General features: G+C 36.4%; 1 protein-coding gene across 1 annotated transcript in view; it reads right to left on the bottom strand.

Moving 5' to 3' along the window:
• Positions 1-304: 304 nt before the first annotated feature.
• SLC9B1 (solute carrier family 9 member B1) overlaps positions 305-20,741 on the bottom strand; it is a 114,042-nt gene continuing 93,605 nt past the window's right edge. Inside the window, exons 8-12 of the mRNA XM_007999416.3 lie at positions 10,641-10,747; positions 9,667-9,816; positions 5,743-5,851; positions 4,713-4,849; positions 305-529 (exon numbers count right to left, since the gene is read on the bottom strand). Coding sequence (XP_007997607.3) covers positions 314-529; positions 4,713-4,849; positions 5,743-5,851; positions 9,667-9,816; positions 10,641-10,747 — 719 coding nt within the window. The 3' untranslated portion in view covers positions 305-313. The remainder of the gene's footprint in view (positions 530-4,712; positions 4,850-5,742; positions 5,852-9,666; positions 9,817-10,640; positions 10,748-20,741) is intronic.

The raw sequence follows: 20,741 nt of genomic DNA on the forward strand, positions 1-20,741 counted from the left end.
GTTTAATTTAATATTAAGTTCAGTTTTTGTTATGATATAAAATTCAGCCTGAGGGATTACTTTAAACTTTCCTAGGGTATTTACAGATTTAATTTGTTCTTACAGTGTGTAAATACCGAGAGCATTCCATTTAATATTATTTTTATTAAATTAACTTTGGAGTAAAAAATCCAAGAAAAGCCCTGTACTGAAATCACATATTTACTAAATCCTGGATTCTCTGTACAGTCCGCACATATTTCTACTTTAAAATTCTTCTGTCATGTGAAATAAATCATTAAAAGAAGCAGGCAGATGATGACAAGTAAACTTTTTAATGATGTTCTAACGTTGACAATTGCAGTTTTATTTTGCTTGGATCATAATGGCGTGTAAGCAATTTAGGCCCCAGAATGCCCATAAGTAGAGCTCCATTTGGAGCTGTGATCAAGATGGCTAAAAATGCTACTGTCATCACATCCTTTGAATATGGTTCCAAGTGGGGTGCAGAGACTCTTGCTGTTTCTAGAGCCAGAGGACCTAACACAGCCTGCATTTAGGGGTAAAAACAGGGCATAAAGAAAAATGTTAAATGGAGTTAATATATAATGTAAATGGTTCTCTTAAAATAAACAAAATCTAGTACTAGACTATTAGAAAAAACAAGTACTCAGTAATTTTCATAAGTTACTCATCAGTTCCATGTTCTTCCTAGCAAATATATGTGGAGGAAGAGTACAATAGTGACAAATCAGCAGGCAAACATTTTTGGGCTGATTTTGCACTCTTGTCCTCTCAGTGTTCCTCTATTCAAATATCTCTTTTGAGTGTTCATGTTACCCTCATAACACCAGGATTTCTAATGAAACCAGTTTTGCTTCGTTGCCTTTACCATGTACCAGTGGTTCTTGGTGACAACAAGACAACATAAAATATTAAGGTTTCTTATGGGTCTCTAGGATCTCTTACACTTCTTCTCAGTGTTCTCCCTATTCAGGGGGCACTGTGTTATAGTAGAATTGACAGCAGGGTTGGAATCTAGCAAACTGGGTTTGAATTCGATTTTTGCTGCAACAAGGCTAGTGAACTTACAAATGACTCACACTCTCTAAACTTCTACTTAGTTGTAAAATGAAGAACAAAATACTTATCTTACTGGACGGTTGCGAAAATTAAATATGAGAATGCAAAGAACACCTGGCACATAGTAGGTATTCAGATAGTAGTAAGTTTCTTTCTCCCTCACTCCTCATCCCCTGCCAGGTCAGAGAATGAGTTCCTTTGAAGTTTTTGTTTTAGAATGACTTTACTGGGCCACAAGTTTTTTTCCCTAGTTACCTTCTACCACATTATTTTTAATAACATAAAGCAAATTTCTTGCTAACCCTCCTTCTTTGTGTTTAATCATCTAGGCATGAAATTGCCTTAAAATTTTGGGGAATTAAATACCAATATATAACATATTTTCTATGGAGTTGCAAAGTGACAACATAATGGTAGAAACATTACCTCTGATATGGAACATTATGGCAAAAGAACCCCCCAATTTAAAATCAATTTCTATATTCTAGATCAATAATTTAAAATGGTATCATTTTTATATCATAACTTTTAATGTACTGAACATGAGCCAGTGTGCTGGAGGATGCTAGGGAGAAAAAGATAATCATGCAGAAAACCAACTTGAAAGAATTTTACAGTTTAGAAGAGGATTTGAACATAAAAGAACTGCCAACAGAAAAAACAAAAAACAAAAACCAAACCCATTGACTTTTAAGAGATGATGATGGTAATGGTGAAACTAGAAATAATATTTATATAGTTATATGGCATTCATCATATGGCAGGTATCATTCTTAAAGCTTTCCATTTATTAACTCATTTAATTCTCATGACAACCTTATTATGTGAGGACTATTATTAGATGATAAATGATTTCCTCCTAGTGACTGAAATTGAATATTATTTCTTTAAAAGAATCCAATTGCCAAGCTGATCTTACATTTGTAAACTAAATTATTTATTTACTCTCCTAATAGCTTCTATTTTTCCACTCTAATTTTTATCAGTAACTCGAAACTGAGGAAAAAGAGAAAGAGCTGAACCTTAGCCAATTTTATTTTAGCAGCAGAGAACAGTGGAAGAGGATAAAGGTGAAAATAATTCAAAATTGAAATTTGAAATATTTGTTGATCTTACTTACTTGTGACATTATCATTATCTATTACTGCTGTTGTGACTCTACTTGTATAAATAATTAATTTTTTATATCTTGCCAGTTCCTGGAACCAGCTTGATATTCTTTGTGTAGAAGCTAGCCTGGAGCCAGCAGACAGGAATAGGCAGAAGCAGAATAATACTGCAGGACTTGAGTGAGTGGTCTCTTTCCTCATACCTGCTTTTCTTTTCTCCCTGCTTTATGAAAATTATGAAATAATAAAATTGCGAGAGTGTTTTTGGAAGGAGAGAGAACAGAGGGATGCATAGATACTCCTTTTGTAGATTTATTATGCCCTACAGTAGACATTAAAAATAAAAAAGTTATTATTTATATTACTTGAACGTAAGATAAAATAACAACATTGTTAACTGAGCACCACCATATGCCAGAGAGAGTGCTAAGCACTTTACATGGATTATCTCATTGAATCCTGACAACACTACTAAGAAACAGATCTAGTCATAGACTTCATTGTAAGATGAGAACACTGAAGTCAGAGAGATTAGAAAATAATTTTCCCGAGGTATAGGCAAATAACATGGTATTCAAAACAGGTAGTCTGGCCCTATGAACCTGCTTTTCTAACATGATAATAGAGGTTTTTTTGCATGAAAATTTAGGAGCTTCTGTTTTGGAATAACAACTAAGAACCACAGGAAATTAAGGTATATTATGCTGCCAAGTTAAACAGTCTAACAATAAGTAGCAATATATTTTAGTAGGAGGAGAATATCCTCGAATAAGAGGGCAAAATTACAAGGTTTCCCTTTCCGTTCACTCATTCTTGCAGGCATGCAATACATATTTGCCTCCTGTGTGTCAGGCACTGTGTTAAGTGCCAGGGAGAAATAATGAAAAACAACTGCAACAACCAGACACTGTCCCTCTCCTTACATAGTCTATCAAGGGGGCGGGGGCAGGGATTTAGCCATTAACCAAATAGTTATACAAATAAATGTGTAATTAAAAACAATATATGTGCATTTGTGTGATGGAGTGAGTGGCAAAGGTAGGGAAAGTATTTTTTAAAAAGTCGATGTGTCTCTATTTTACTTTATTTTTTTTTTTTGTGACAGAGTCTCACTTTGTCACCCAAGTTGGAGTGAAGTGGTGTGACCTCAGCTCACTGCAGCCTCAACCTCCCGAGTTCAAGCAGTCCTCCTGCCTCAACTCCCAAGTAGTTGGGACTACAGGTGCGTGCCACCACCCCTGACTAATATTTTTGTATTTTTTGTAGAGATGGGGTTTTACCATGTTGCCCAGGCTGGTCTTGAACTCCTGAGCTCAAGTGATCTGCCCGCCTCAGCCTCCTGAAGTGCTAGGGTTACAGGCACGAGCCACCATGCCTGGCCTGTGTCTCTGCTTTTTAAAATTGCAACATTTAGCTTTGTTATATTCAGTAAAATATAAAAACTCCAATTTTCAGATATACTCTTATTATATATTTTAGGAAAATACAAAACATATTTTCATAAACTTAGGAAGTACTTATTGAAAGAATACTTTTTAATTTCAAAAGAATTGTTTTTAAAACTGAGATTTAAAAAGGTTACATTGGCTGAGCCCAGTGGGTTATGCTTGTAATCCCAGAACTTCAGGAGGCTGAGGCAGGAGGATCACTTGAACCTAGGAGTTCAAGACCAGCCTGGGCAACATAGCAAGACCTCCTCTCTACAAAAAAGCAGAAAAAATGGCCAGGCGCAGTGGCTCATGCCTGTAATCCCAGCTCTATGGGAGGCTGAGGTGGGTGGATCACTTGAGGTCAGGAGTTTGAGACTAGCCTGGCCAACATGGGGAGACCCCATCTCTACTAAAAATACAAAAATTAGCTGGGTGTGGTGGTGTGCACCTGTAATTCCAGCTACTCAGGAGGCTGAGGCAGGACAATCACTTGAACCTGGGAGGCAGAAGTTGCAGTGAGCCAAGATCATGCCACTGCACTCCAGCCTGGGCAACAGAATGAGATTCTGTCTCAAAAAAAAAAAAAAAAAAAAAAAAAAAAAAAGAATCAGAAGAAACACAGTTGGGTGTGGTGGCAGTTGTCTGTGATCCTAGCTACTCAGGAGGCTGATGTGGGAAGATTGAGCCTAGGAGGTTGAGGCTGCAGTGAGCCGTGATCACACCACTGCACTCCAGTCTGGGTGACAGAGTGAGAACTGGTCTCAAAATGAAAATAAAAAGAGAAGAAAGTAACATTAAGTTTCTTTGTTTGTTTTTGTTTATTTATTCATTTTTTTGAGATTCAGTCTTGCTCTGTTACCCAGACTGGAGTACAGTGGTGCCATCTCAGCTCACTGCAACCTCTGCCTCCCGGGTTCAAGTGGTTCTCCTGTCTCAGACTCTTGAGTAGCTGGGACTGGTTACATTAATTTTAATGAATAGTTATGATCAACCAAACATTTAAAAAGTAAGGATAATAGCTCATATTTTGTGACTGGAGTAACATTTTTCATTTAAAATTTTAAAAGCATCAAAATGAAAGCATTAAGCAATAGGCTTAATATGTTCTTACCTGTACTGTAGCTTTGGGCATCCATGCTAAAGCAATAAATATTTTCTCCTTAAAACTAAAACCAGCAAAGCACATCAATATATATGTGATTAAAATTCGAACACATAATGCCAAACTCAGAGTGGCAACAAATATGCCTATAACAGATGAAAACAAACATAAATAACAAAATATTTGTGAAGAAGTGCTCTTTATGCTCAGGAATATGATTTCTAAAACTTTTGAAAGCATTTTAAGGCTATTGTCTCTTCATGTGTTTATTTTTTACATAAAATCAATGATTATAAAAAATGAATACAATTGAGGATTCTCTGTAAAGTGCAAGAGATTATCTGATGGTGGAGGTACCATGAAAAATAAGACAGATGACATTTATGCAATTTTGAACTAATAGACTTTTTTGAATACTTTTATTTTTATTAATAATAATTTATTTTCTGAGAAGGATTCTTGCTTTGTCACCCAGGCTGGAGTGCAGTGGTACAATCTCAGCTCACTGCAACTTCCGACTCCCGGGTTCAAATGATTCTCCTGCCTCAGCCTCCTGAGTAGCTGGGATTATAGGTGTGCACTACCACACTGGGCTAATTTTTGTATTTTTAGGAGAGAGGGAGTTTCCCCATGTTAGCCAGGCAGGTCTCGAACTCGTAACCTCAAGAAATCTGCCTGCTTTGGCCTCCCAAAGGGCTGAGATAACAGGCATGAGCTACCACACCCAGCCAATACTTTTAAATGAAAGTATTCAAAAAGTGCTGATCGTATCAAATATTTTCCCTCAGGAAAGAAATCTTATATTTATTTCCTCAGATAACTCAGGGAAGATTTTCAGGGCTGTCCTTGGTTTAAAAAGAAAACAGAGCACACAGTGTAAAGGAAGAGCAATATGAAAATATGACACTGTATCAACATGTGTTTCTGAAGAAGGTCCTTGTAGTCATTCAAAGATATATTGTAAATAAAAATAAGAGTATTTATAATTTTCTTAAATATTTTTGAATTTCATATATTTTTGTGTTCTAATTATTCTTACCAATAGTATTTGATTCAAGCAATGAAACAGATACTTCTGCTCCAACTAAACCAAAAAGAAGTGGTTGAAAAATATCCCATACATTTGTAATAATCTTTTGGACTTTCATCTATAGAAAAGAGAAATACATTTATAATTATTTTGGCACATAAATACATTTCAGAAACTTAAAGTCTCCCCCACCCTTTTTTTTTTTAACTTTTTAAGTATTTTAGAGATGGGGTCTTGCTGTGTTGCCCAGGCTGGAGTGTAGTGGCATAATCATAGCACACTGTAGCCTTGAACTCCTGGGCTCAAGTGATCCTCTCACCTCAGCCTTCCAAGTAGAACTACAGGTGTGTATCACCATGCCGGGCTAATTTTTAAATTGTTTGTAGAGATGGGGTCTTGCTATGTTGCCCAGGATGGTCTGGAACTCCTGTCCTCAAGCGATCTCTGGCTGTGGGCTCCCAAAGCACTGGCATTATAGGCATGAGCCACCATGCCTGGCCTAAAGTCACTTAACATTCAATAGACTTAAGACATTTTATTTTAATAAAAATGTTAAACTTAATTAATAAAAACTGAGCACTTTGATAGTTTTACTCAAGCACTTAGGTAGAATTTGATTAAAAGAAACTCACAAAGCAATAAAATAATACTATTTGGCCATTTTGTCACAAAATAAGTGATGTCCTTAGGGTTCTAGCCATGTTTAGTATGAGTTCCAGATTTTGTCTGTAAGTTAGCCGAACAGAGATAGAACTACATCATGCCTGATGAGAACATACCCAGTTCATGCAAACATTTGGGTTCTCAGAAGGGGGTTGGGAAGCCCTCCACTAACAACCATCCTGGAACTCAATCCCATTAAAGGGAATCCTGATATAGCATATACTACTAGGAAAAACAATTTGGAAGTCTGCGAGGCCTGCTTCCAAAGAACCCATGTTGAATACTTTAAAGTTACTTTTTCCTTAAAACAAAACCAAAACATATATTAGATTCTCATTTAGTTGCCTACCCAGCTTCCCTTTCTGGAAACGAATGCCTCCCAGTGCTACTTCCTCAATTAAAAGGTTACAGGAAAGGGCCTATTGGCCTACAGTATTCTGGCTCTTCTTCAGGAATTTGGATGAAGAGATTTCAGTCTCAGTCTGGGTTTAAAAATTTTTTTTTTTTAAACAGAAGATATGTAAGAACTTTGGTGTCTCTTCCTTGAGGCATAAACTATCTTCACAACTATTTCCCTTAAGACTACGTTTTCTGATTCCCACTTATTAAAATATGGTTAAAAAAAAGAAAAACAAAGAAAAACAGTGTTAGTATTCTTTACAGCATAACTATCCTTTTTGTTACTTTTAATCTTTAAAACTTATTTTAGTTCTGTTTCTTTTATCATTTAAAAAAATTCTTGTAGTTTTAATTTTATTTATTGATTTGCATTTCATTCATTTAATTTCTTTTATAATTACGATTATATAAGAATACTAAACAAAATGCCACTATGATTTTTGGTTAGGGAACTTCTCAAGCTGATTCTAAAATTTATCTAAGAAAGAATATGTGTAGGAACAGCCAAAAAATACTTTAAAAAGAAGTATAATCTATATTAGATTTTGACACATAAAACTGCAGTGATTTAAAACAGTGGTGTTGGCATAGAAATGGAGAAATAGGATTAAATAGACTTCAGAATTAATATATATGGGAGAATTTAGTTCATGTTAAAAAACTGAATTATTAATGAATTGGTCAATAAACAAACAATTTGGCAAAAAATGACCATCTAGTTTATGTGCATATATCTGTATGTACATATTCACCACATGCAAGTATATATGTGTGTCTGAATATATATGTATATTTATGTGTGTGTATATATACACACACACACATCGCGCATGATGTAATTCTATCTCTGTTCAGTTAACTTACAAACTGTATGTGTGTATAAATATATATAGTTTGTAAGATACACACATGTATATATATATATCCTTACCTCACAGCATTCACAAAGATAAATTCCAGATAGATTAAAAGACTAAATGAAGAAACAAATTAAACAATCAAAAACTACCAAAATATTAAATGATAATATACAAAATAGTATATCTTTGTAATGTTTATATGTTATAATCTTCAGTGAGAAAGTCCTTCTTAAATGAGATGCAGAATCCAAAACCAAAAAAGGAAAAACCAATAGGTTTGGTCATAGAAAATTTTACTTCCATACACAAGACACCATAAACAAAGTTGAAGATAAGCAAAAATTATATGCAATATATACATAACAAAGGATCTGTAGCCCTAACACTACTAGAAACTATAAATTAGAAACAAAAAAATAAATAACCCAATAAAAATGGTCAAAGAAGATCATAGGCATTTTAAAAAGAATATATGAAGAGAAGTATACTATACTACTAATCAGAGAAATGTAAATAAAGAATAATGACATCACATAATTGTAAGAAACTATAAGAACTGAATGATGAGGTCATCTAATAGTAGAAAGAATAGAACTAGTGATAATATCAAGTGCTGTTGATGAGTTAAGACATTAGATATTTTTGTGAACTGTTGCCAGAATGTGAATAACCAAAATCTTTTGAAGGGATAATTTAGCAGTGTCCATCAAAATAAAATATAGATCATTTCCAGCCAGGTGTGGTAGCTCATGCATGTAATCCTAGCACTTTGCAATGTCAAGTTGGGAGGATCCCTTGAGCCCAGGATTTTGAGACCAGCCTGGGCAACATCGAGAGACTCTGTCTCTAAAAAATAATAATAATAATAAAAAAAGATCATTTATAGGACTCTATCCCAGTAGATGTACCTGTAATTCCAACACTTTGGGAGGCCGAGGCAGGAGTATCACCTGAGGTCAGGAGTTCAAGACCAGCCTGGCCAACATGGTGAAACCCTGCCTCTCTTAAAAATACAAAAATTTGCTGGGTGTGGTGGTGCATGCCTGTAATCCCAGCTACTAGGCAGGCTGAAGCAGAAGAATCGCTTGAATCCAGGAGGCAGAGTTTGCAGTGAGCCGAGATTATGCTACTGCACTCCAGCCTAGGTGACAAGATTGAAACTGCATCTCAAAAAAAGACATGAACAACACTGTTTACGACAGCACTGTTTGTAAATAACAAAAAGTGGAAACGATCTCAATGTCTATAAATAGAATACTGGTTACCTAAAAGTGTAAGGGGGTTTGATATTTGAGAGTGGTGGGGAATAAAGAAATCTTGTACATTTTATTCTATGTTTTATTATTTTACAAGCATTTCTATTTTTATTTATTTGTTTATTATTTATTTATTTTTTTCTGATGGAGTTTTGCATTTGTTGCCCAGGTTGCAGTTCAATGGCATGATCTCGGCCCACTGCAACCTCCGCCTCCTCGGTTCAAGTGATTCTCCTGCCTCAGCCTCCTGAGTAGCTGGGATTACAGGTGCCCACCACCACACCACCACGCCCGGCTAATTTTTGTATTTTTAGTAGAGATGGGGTTTCACCATGTTGACCACGCTGGTCTCAAACTCCTGACCTCAGGTGATCTGTCCGCCTCAACCTTCCAAAGTTCTGGGATTACAGGCATGAGCCACCGTGCCTGGCCTTTTACAAACATTTTTCATGGATTAATTATATAATTAAAATTCCAATGAATAAAATAATTACATTCATAAAAGTAATATAATAATATTACATAACTCTTGGCAAAAAGAGAAGCCTGATGTGATAACTCAACTTCTGATTCCATATTAGTATATTTTCAGGTGCTTTTCCTAAATATTTTATTTCCTTGATTGATTCATACACTTTCTTGAGGACAGAAAACCTTTTGGAACATTTTCCAACCAGAATGAGGGGATTTCCTAAATATATGTAAAAAATTCAGTTGTTTTAGCTTTTAAAATATAGCGTATTAAAAATATTCACCTTTTCTTGGGACCATTTTGTCCCTGCAATGAAACTCAACACTAGGGTGAATAATCCTCCAGATCCATGTAAACCTATACGTTGGCTGCCTAAGACAGCAGAAACACACATAGTCAAAATAAGGAATCCTCTCTTCAATGCAAGTTTTTTCTAGAATTAGATAGATATTTAGAAATTAGTTTACATTAAATATATAATACAAGATTTGACATTATTATATATTTTTGACCCTTTGATATTATGTCTTTAAACATTATATTAAATGTCTAAAATTTTGATTTTCTTTCTCACTATAAATTTTAGGAGACTTACTACCAAGTAACAAAATTTACAATTAGTAACGTTTCATTTTCTGCCATATCTCTGATACTAACATCAGTAAAATGGTTAAAGTATTGCTTTAAGTGAAGAAGAAAAGAGACCCATACAATCTCCAGTTTCATATAACATGAAAATATTTGAGTGTCTCTTTGGCCAATATGTTATAGCTAAATTTGGATAGAAATTATAGAAATACAAAAATAATGGCATATTTTCATTTAAGGCAGGAAATGGCTAAGTTTAAGAGTGTTGCCTTTGTCAAAGGAGAGTAGGAGTGAATTTAAGTCAGAAAATATGCAGAAATTAATGGGAACCTATCTCCCCTTAAAATATTTAAGGGAAAATTTGGGGAAAATTATCAAATATCAATAGGCAATTTAGTAGAGAAAGGGAAAGTATAACTCAGAGGGATACTCTGCATTAAGTATATATTTTTATATTCCTTATTTGCCAAATCAGGAAGCAGAGACTTTAATCAAAGCCATGGACCTGTATCAATCACTGCTGTGCTCAGTTTCAAGTACAGAGCAGGCATTGGAGGCTAGTTTTAGAGAAATAGAATTAAGTATTAAGTTTCATGGATCTTACCAAAGTTTAATATTTTGAAAAAAATGTCTAACACTATACTTCCATAAAATAGATTTTGTATATACCTGGTCTTCACTTGGAAAATATCGAACAAAAAATCCCAAAACAATTCCTGCCAGCAGACTAATAGATATGCTCTTTATAGAGGCTATGGCGTTATTAACTATACCACCTGTAGGGGCACACGATAAAAAAAAAATTAAAGAAATATTTTCATATATACTACACATCAGAAAAGCAAATCTAGGTGGTTCATGAAGAAAGGTAAGCATTTTACAGAACAAATATATGAAAATGGTCTTTAAACATGTAGATCTATTTAGTCCATTAAATATATACTCTCAAATAATTTAATATATACACACAACTCGGAAATGTCCATTATATAAATAGGCCAGAAAACAAAGACTTAACGAGCCACAAGATGCTCCCCCACTTACACAGCCAACTTAAAAGACAGAGTGAGGTAGTCTGGGTGCAGTGGCTCACGCCTGTAATCCCAGCACTTTGGGAGGCTGAGGGTGGATTACTTGAGGTCAGGAGTTCAAGACCAGTCTGACCAACATGATGAAACCTCATCTCTACTAAACATACAAAAATTAGCTGGGCATGGTGGCGCACACCTGTGGTCCCAGGTACTCAGGAGGCTGAGGGAGGAGAATCACTTGAACCCGGGAGGCAGAAGTTGCAGTAAGCTGAGATCATGCCACTACACTCCAGCCTGGGTGAAAGAGGGAGACTACGCCTCCAAAAGAAAAAAAAAAAAGACCAAGTGAGGTACAAGAATGGAGAGAGACCAAAACACCTGTGGCACTTAGCACATGGCTGGTAAGGGCTATATTAGCAATTCTTCTTTGATATACTATATGAAAAAGAAACAAATGATTTTAACATAAAAAGAACAATGTAATAACAACATAAAAATTTTTGCTCCAGGGTCAGTCCTAGAAACATTCAAGGGTCAATTAAGATTTCAGTATATTTAAGTATCTGCTTTTGGTGAAGACAAAAGGAAAAAAAAAAATACAAAAGATTCCAGTATATTTTATATTCATTAATATTAATAAATCCATACTTGTAGTTCATTGCAATAAGTAAAAAACAAAAAATAATAAAAAAAAACAGATTCTGAGTCACCAAAATAGTTCAGTTAAGCTCTGGGTAGTGGATTCAATATAGTAAGTAAGCATATTTTTAGACATATTTTCTACTAAATATAATAGGCAGGGCATGGTGGGCTCACATCTTTAATCCTAGCACTTTGGGAGGCCAAGGCAGAAGGACTGCTTGAACTTCTAAGAGTTTGAGACCAGCTTGGGCAACAGAGTGATATCCCATCTTTACAAGAAAATTAAAAAATTAGCCAGGTATGTGGTGTGTGCCTATAGTCCAAGTACTCAGTAGGCTGAGGGAGGAGGTCCCTTGAACTCAGGAGTTCGAGGCTGCACAGCAGCCTGGCTGACAAAGCAAGACCCTATCTCAAGAAAATAAAATATAATAAAAATGAAAAATAATATAAACAGAGTGATGTCAGCCAGAGGGTGGAATGGGAAGCTCCAAACTTTGATTCTCCACAAAGATACCAACTGAACAACAATATATGGTATAAAAGCCTTTATGGAGTTCCATAAACCATTAAGAAGTTGTGGCCGGGCGTGGTGGCTCATGCCTGTAATCCCAGCATGTAGGGAGGCCGAGACGGGCGGATCACAAGGTCAGCAGATCAAGACCATCCTGACTAACAGGGTGAAACCTCGTGTCTACTAAAAATAGAAAAAAATTAGCCGGGCATGGTGGTGGGCACCTGTAGTCCCAGCTACTCGGGAGGCTGAGGCAGGAGAATGGCATGAACCCGGGAGGCAGAGCTTGCAGTAAGCTGAGATCATGCCACTGCACTTTAGCCTGGGCGAAAGAGCGAGACTGTCTCAAAAACAAACAAACAAACAAACAAACAAAAAACCATTAAGAAGTTGTAGTAGCACAGACAAGTGCAAAGCCAAGAATAGTGGCATTGAACAAATAAGAAAAGCTGTTGTATTATACTCATGATACCCCTTCCCCAAGCTGGAATAGGTTGGTGTGGCTGGGAGAAAGCACTCCACTTGTAGCTTCTCCATTAGCAGGGAAAGAGAAGACTGGAATGTAACAGTTTTATGAGGCTACCTGAAGCTCTCTCTCTCTAACTTGACACCCAACCAGCATACTTTGGATACGTGGGAGCCACTGAGAATAAAGGAGAGGTCAGAGATGATGCAGCACCAGGGAACCTGCAGTACCACAGACAGACAGATACCAGAGGGAGCAACAGCTCCAGAAAAAGAAACTGGCAAACCTCTACTTGGGATATTGCATGTATAAACCCAAAGAAGATGCATTCCCAGAAAAGATTTGAGAGGCCGCTAGAGCCTATAGCCATGCTGATTCAGGTAAAGGTCTTCCGTATGAAGCCAGCTGATAAAAACTGGGAGAAGTGGCAGTTTTTTCAAACGTCCAAATCTTGGCAAAAATAAATAAAAAATAACACGGCATAAGAAGAAACAGAGAAACCTAATGACTAAACTAAAGGAGCAAAATAAATCTCCAGAAACCAACCCTAAAGAAATAGATAAATGAGTTACCTGACAAAGAATCCAAATTAACTCTCTTAATGAAGCCCAATGACAACAGAAATAGACAACTAAATGAAAGTAGGAAATAATTAATGAACAAAATGAAAATACTAATAAAGAGATAGAAACAAACAAACAAACAAAAGGAATCATACAGAAACTCTGGAGCTAAGAAATACAATAGCTAATTGAAAAATTCACTATAGGAAATCACCAACAGACTGTGTAACTAACTGCTCAGTGGATTCACCTTGTGACCTGCCCAGACAGAGCCGATTTATCAAGACAGGGGAATTGCAATGGAGAAACAGTAATACATGCAGAGCCAGCTGTGTGGGACTCCAGAGTTTTATTATTACTCAAATCAGTCTCCCCGAGTATTCAGGGATCAGAAGTTTTAAAGATAATTTGGCAGGTAGGGGCTTGGGAAGTGGGGATTTGTAAGGTTGGAGATGAAATCATAGGGGGTTGAAGTGATGTTTTCTTGCTGTCTTCTGTTTGTAGGTGGTATGGCAGAACTAGTTGAGCCAGATTACCAGTCTGGGTGGTATCAGCTGATTCATCTAGTGCAGGGTCTGCAAAATATCTCAAGCACCGATTTTAGGTTTTACAATAGTGATGTTATTCCCAGGAGCAATTTGGAGAGGTTCAGATTCTTGGAGCCAGAGGCTGCATAACCCCTAAACTGTAATTTCTAATGTTGTAGCTAATTTGTTTATCCTGCAAAGGCAGACTGGTCCCCAGGCAAGAAGGGGATCTCTTCGGGAGATGGCTATTATCAACTTTGTTTCAGAGTCAAACTATGAACTGAATACTTTCCCAAAATTAGTTCATCCTACTGCTAGGAATGGACAGGGACAGTTTAAATGTTAGAAGCAAGATGGAGTTGATTAGGTCTGATCTCTTTCACTGTCATAATTTCTTCAGTTATAATTTTTGCAAAGATGTTTTCAATAACATCAAGCAGAAGAAAGAATCAGTGAAACTGAAGACTAGTCATTTGAAATTACAGAGTCAGAGGAGCAAAAGGGAAAAGGAACGAAGAGTGAAGAGAGCCTAAGACACTTACAGGATGCTATCAAGCAGACCAATGTATGCATTATGAAAGTTCCAGAAGGAGAAGAGAAAAAGAAAGGGGTAGAGAGCCAGTTAAAAAAATAATGACCAAAAACTCAAATTTAAGGAAGGAAATGAACATACAAATCCAAGAGGCTCAAAGAACTCCAAGTTAAATAATTTGCAAAAAACCTACAATGAGACACCTTATAATCAAACTGTCAAAAGTCAAAGACAAAGAGAGAATCTTGAAAGGAACAGGATCAAAGCAACTTTTCACATATGAGGGAGATGTCATATGGTTATCAGTGGAATTCACAGCAAAATCTCTACAGGCCAGAAGAGAATGGGATGATATATTAAAAGGGCTGAAAAAAAAAAAAAAAACTGTCAACCAAGAACTATATAGTCAGTAAAACTGCACTTCAAAAATGAAGGACAAACAAAGAGTTCCCCAGAGAGGTAAAAGCTGAGGGAGTCAGTCACCACTAGATCTACCTTACAAAAAATGTTAAAAGGAGTCCTTAAGTGGAAATGAAAGGATATTGGATAGAAATACAAAAGCATACAAAATATAAACTTCTTTGGTAAAGGTAAATATATGAGTGAACACAGAATCTTGTAATACTGTAATGGTGGTAAGTAGAACACTTTTCTTCTTTACTTGTTTCTTTTTCTTTTTTGAGACAGAGTCTTGCTCTGTTGCCCAGGCTGGAGTGCAGTGGTTTGATCACGGCTCACTGCAGCCTTGCAGCCCTGGGCTACAGCAATCCTCCCAATTCAGCCTCCTAAGTGTCTGGGACTACAGACATGCACCACCACACTCAGATAATATTTTTAAATTTTTAGTATTGATAAGGTCTTGCTGGTCTCAAACTCCTAGGCTCAAGCGATCCTCCCACTTTGGCCACTCAAAGTGCTGGGACTACAGGTGTAAGACACCACACCCAGCCTGTAATTCACTTGTAATTGAAGCATGGAATTTAAAAGGTAAAAGCATAACATTACTTTATTAAATTATATAAATAAACAATATAAAAATATGTATTGTGTGACACTGATAAAGTGAGAAGGAGATGTAAAGAAGTAGAGTTTTTGTATGTGATTGAAGTTAAGTTGTTGTCAATTTAAAATAGATTATTATAACTATAAGATATTTTCATGTAATTCTACAGTAACCACAAAGAAAATACCTATAGAAGATACACAAATAAAAATGAGAAAGGAATCAAAGCATGTCCCTACCAAAAAAAAAGAAATCAGTGAAACATAAAGGGAGGCAGGAAGAGAGGAAAAGTGGAACAAAATAGCTGCAAGACATATAGAAAACAATTAACAAAATGACAATAGTAAGCCCTTCCTTATCAATAACTAATTTAAATGCAAATAGGCTAATTTTCCGATCAAAAGACAGAGACTGGCTGAATGGATTTAAAAAAATCTAAATACATACTATATGCAAGAGACTCACATTAGATCTAAAGACACACAAAGGTTGAAAGTGAAAGGATGGAAAAAGATACTCATTGCAGTTGGTAACCAAAAGAGAACAAGGATGGCCATACTTAGACAAAATAGAGTTTAAGTCAAATAGTAGCATAAGAGACAAGGACATTACATAATAATAAAAAGGCCAATTGACCAAGAAGATATAGCAATTATAAATATATATGCAACTAACAGTACAGCATCCAAATATATGAAGCCAAACTAGACAGAATTGAGGGGCAACATAATAACAGAAAACTCCAATATTACACTTTCAATTATAGATACAACAACCGGACAGAAGATCAACCGGAAAACAGAGAACTTGAACAACATTATAGACCAGTTGGACCTATTTGACATATACAGAACACTTCACCCAATAATAGCAAAATACACTTTCTTCTTAAGTACATACCAAGACTTTTCCAGGAGAGATGGCATGCTAGTCCACAAAACAAGTTTTTAAAAATTCGAGAAAACTGAACTCATACTAAGTATCTTTTCTGACCATAATAAAGTGACATTAGAAATTCACAGCAGAAGGAAAAAGGAAAAGTAATAAATACGTGGAAATTACAAAAATATACTCTCTTAAACAACCAATTGGCCTGTATGGTTAATATTAATTGTCAATTCAATTGAGGGACACTTAGATGCCTGATGAAGCACTGTGTCTGAGTATATATGTGAGAGTGCTGCCAGAGGAGAATGATGCATGAGTTAGTGGACTGAGAAAGACCTGTCCTCACTGTGGGTAGGCATCATGCAATTGGTCGCAAGTGTGGCTAGAACAAAAAAGGCAGAAGAATGGGAACATTCAGCTTGCTTGGATTTCTTTTTTATGTACTCTCTCTCTCTTCCAGAGCAGTGTGCCTTTTTCTCCTCTTGCCCTTGCACATCAAACTCTAGGTTCTTTGGCCTTTGGACCCTGAGACTTGCATCAGCAGCCTTTTGGGAGCTCTCAGGCCTTTGGCCTCAGACTAGTGGCTGTACTGTCAGCTTCCCTGGTTTTGAGACATTCAGATTTGGACTGAGCCATGTCACTGGCTTCCCTGGGAGCCATGCGCTACGTTTCTCTCATTTTCCAGCTTATAGATGGCCTATTGTGGGACTTTGCCTTTGTAATCATGTGAGCCAATCCTGCTTAATAAATTATATTTCATATATATATAAATATATTCTCTTTTATATGCATATATCTATATCTATCTATATATCTATATCTATATCTATATCTATATTTCCTATTGGTTCTGACCCTCTGGAGAACTCTGATGAATACAGTCAAAGAATAAGTCACAAGGAAAATTAGAAAATGTCTTGAGACAAATAAAAGTGGAAACACAACATTCCAAAGCTTGTGGGATGCAGCAAAATCAATATTAAGAGGACAGTTTATATATCTAACTACCTACATTAAAAAATAAGAAAGATCTAAAATCAGCAACTTAGCTTTACACCTCAAGAACCTAGAAAAAGAAGAACAAACTCAACCCAATGTTAGCAAAAGGAAGGAAATAATAAAGTCTAGAGCAGAAGGCCGGGTACAGTGGCTCATGACTGTAATCCCAGCACTTTGGGAGGCCGAGGCGGGTGGATCACCTGAGGTCGAGAGTTCGAGACCAGCCTGAGCAACACAGAGAAACCTGTCTCTACTAAAAAATACAAAATTAGCCGGGCATGGTGGCACATGCCTGTAATCCCAGCTACTCTGGAGGCTGAGGTAGGACAGTCACTTGAACCGGGAGGTGGAAGTTGCAGTGAGCTGAGATCGCGCCATTGCACTCCAGCCTGGGCGATAAGAGCGAAACGCCATCTCAAAGAAAAAAAAAGTCTAGAGAACAGAAAAAACAACAACTAGTTGTTGTTTCAAAGTTCAACAAAATTGACAAATCATCAGCTAGAATACCTAAGAAAAAAATAAAGAAGACTCAACTTCTTTTAGGAACAAAAGAGAAGACATTGCAACGGATAATACAGAAATAAAAAGGATTCTAAGAGTCTACTATGAATGATTATATACTGACAAGTTGGATAACCTAGGAGAAATGAACAGATTCCCAGTAACATGCAAGTTACCAAGACTAAGTCACAAAATAAAAAATCTTAATAGACCTATAACTAGTAACCGAATCAGGAATCAAAAACCTCCCAGCAAAGAAAAGCCCAGGACCAGATTACTTCACTGCAAAATTCTACCAAATATTTAAAGAATTAACACCAATTCCTAGCTGGGTGTGGTGGCTTACATCTGTAATCCCAGAAGTTTGGGAGGCCAAGGTGGAGGATTGCTTGAGTACAAGAGTTCGAGACCAACCTGGGCAACACAGTGAGACTTCATCTCTACAAAAAATAAAAAAATTTATCTGAGCATAGTGATGTGTGCTTGAGGCTACTCAGGAGGCTGAGGTAGAAAAATCGCTTAAGCTTGGGAGGTTGAGGCTGCAGTGAGCCATGATAGAGCATTGCACTCCAACCTGGGTGACAGAGTGAGATCCTATCTCCTGGGTGACAGGGTAAGACCCTATCTCAAAAACAAACAAACAAAAAACCCAATTCTTCTTAAACTCTTCTAAAAGTTTGAAGAGGAGGGAACACTTCCAAACTCATTTTATGAGGTCAGTATTACTCAGATATCAAATATAAACAAAGATACTATAAGGAAAGAAAACTGCATACTAATATCTCTGATGAATACGCAAAACCCCTTAACACAATACTAGCAAATATAATTCAGCCACATATGAATAGTAGTATACAGCATGAACAAAGTGGGATTTATCTCTGAAATGCAAACTGATGCAAAATGACTTTTGTATGGGTTCACACAAAAATTATTCAATGTAATACAGCACATCAACAGGGTAAAGGACAAAAATCACATGATCATCTTATTTAATGCAGAAAAAGTATTTGACAAATCCAATTTTCTTTTGTGATAAAAACACTCAGCAAACTAGGAACAGAAGCAAAATACCTCAACATGATAAAAGCCATATATGAAAAGCCACAGTCAATATCATACTCAATGGTGAAAACTAAAAACTTTCTTCCTAAGGCCAGGAACACGGCAAGATTGTCGACTCTCTCTTTCCTTCTATTCTCATGGTACTGGAAGTCTTTGCCAGAGAAATTAGGCAAGGAAAAGAAATAAAAGCTATCTAAATTGGAAAGAAAAAAGAGAAAAGTATCTCTTTTTACAGATGGTATGATCTTATATGTAGAAAACCCTAACATTTCCACAAAAAAACTTAGAATTAACTTAAAAACTCAGCAAAGGTGCAGGATACCAAATCAACACTCAAAAATCAGTTGTGTATCCAAACTAACAATGAAAAACCAAGAAAGGAAACAAAGAAAATCATACTGTTTCCAATAGCATCAAAAAGAATAAAACAGGAATAAATATAACAAAGGAGTTGGAAGACTTGTACACTAAAAACTACAGAACATTTCTGAAAGAAATTAATCATACACAAAGTGGAAAGACATTCATGTTCATGGATTGGAAGACTTAATATAGGTAAGATGGCCACACTACCCAAAGTGACCTTCAGATTCATTGCAATCCCTAGCAATATCCTAATGACTTTTTTGGGGGTAGAAATAGAAAAAATAATCCTAATATTTATATGGAACCCCAAAGGATTTCAAATAGCCAAAACAATTTTGAGAAAGAAAAACAAAGCTGGAGGCTCCAAACTTCAAGATTTCAAAATATGTTAGAGAGCTTCAGTAATCAAAACCATGTGGTACTGGCATAAAGACAGATACATTCACCAAAGGAACAGAATAGAAAGCTCAGAAATAAACCCTTACATGTATGGGCAAACAATTTTTGAAAAGGGTGCACAAGACTGCACAATGGAGAAAGAACAGTCTCTTCTGCAGATAGTGAAGGGGAAAATGGATATCCACAAGCAAAAGAATGAAGTTGAGAAAAGTTTTGTGACATTTAATTGGGCAATGATTTCTTAGATATGATACCAAAGGCATAGGCAACAAAAGTAAATATAGACATATTAGACTACATCAAGCTTAAAAACTTTTGCATGACAAAGGAAGCAATCAACACAGTAAGAAGGCAATGCTCAGAATAGGAGAAAATAATTGAAAACCAAATACCTGATAAGGGGTTAATATCTAAAATATATACAGAACAACAACTCAATAACAGAACAACCTAAATGAGAAATGGTCAATTGACTTTGCTATGGTCCAAATGTTTATGTTCTCCTAAAATTCATATGCTGGAGCCTAATATTCAATGTGATAATATTAAGAGGTGGGGCATTTTAGAGATGATTGGGTCATGAAGTCATAGCCCTCGGAAATGGGACTAGGGCCTTTACAAAAGAAGCTTAAGGGAGTTTGTTTTCCCCTTTGAACATGTGAGGACACAGAGAAGGTGCTATCTATAGTGAATAGGCTCTCACCAGTCACTGAGTCTGTTGTAGCCTAAATCTTGAACTTCCCACATTCCAGAACTGCAAGAAATAAGTTTCTGTTTTCATCAATTACCCAGCCTAAGGTATTTTGTTATAGCAGCAGGAATGGACTAAGACGAACTTGAATAGACATTTCTCCAAAAAAAAAAAAAAAACAAATGGCCAACTAGTATATGAACCCAACACTACATGAAAGCTGCCAAAGCTTGGGGGAATTGAACTCTCTGAAGCAATAGCCTGAGCTGTACGTTGGCTCCTTTTAGCCATGGCTGGGACACAGGGCACCAAGTCCCAAGACTGCCCAGAGTAGCAAAGCTCTGGGCCTGGCCCACAAAACCATTTTTTTTCCTTGTAGGCCTCCAACCCTGTGATGTGAGGGGCTGTTGTGAAGAACTCTGACATGTCCTGGAGACAATTTCCCCATTATCTTGGCAATTAACATTTGGCTCCTTGTTACTTCTGCAAATTTCTGCAGTCAGCTTGAATTTCTCCCCAGAAAATGGGTTTTTCTTTTCTATCACATCATCAGGCTGCAAATTTTCCAAACTTTTATGCTCTGCCT

Source organism: Chlorocebus sabaeus, chromosome 7 (genome assembly GCF_047675955.1).
Source record: "Chlorocebus sabaeus isolate Y175 chromosome 7, mChlSab1.0.hap1, whole genome shotgun sequence".
In the NCBI taxonomy this organism is placed as follows: Eukaryota; Metazoa; Chordata; class Mammalia; order Primates; family Cercopithecidae; genus Chlorocebus; species Chlorocebus sabaeus.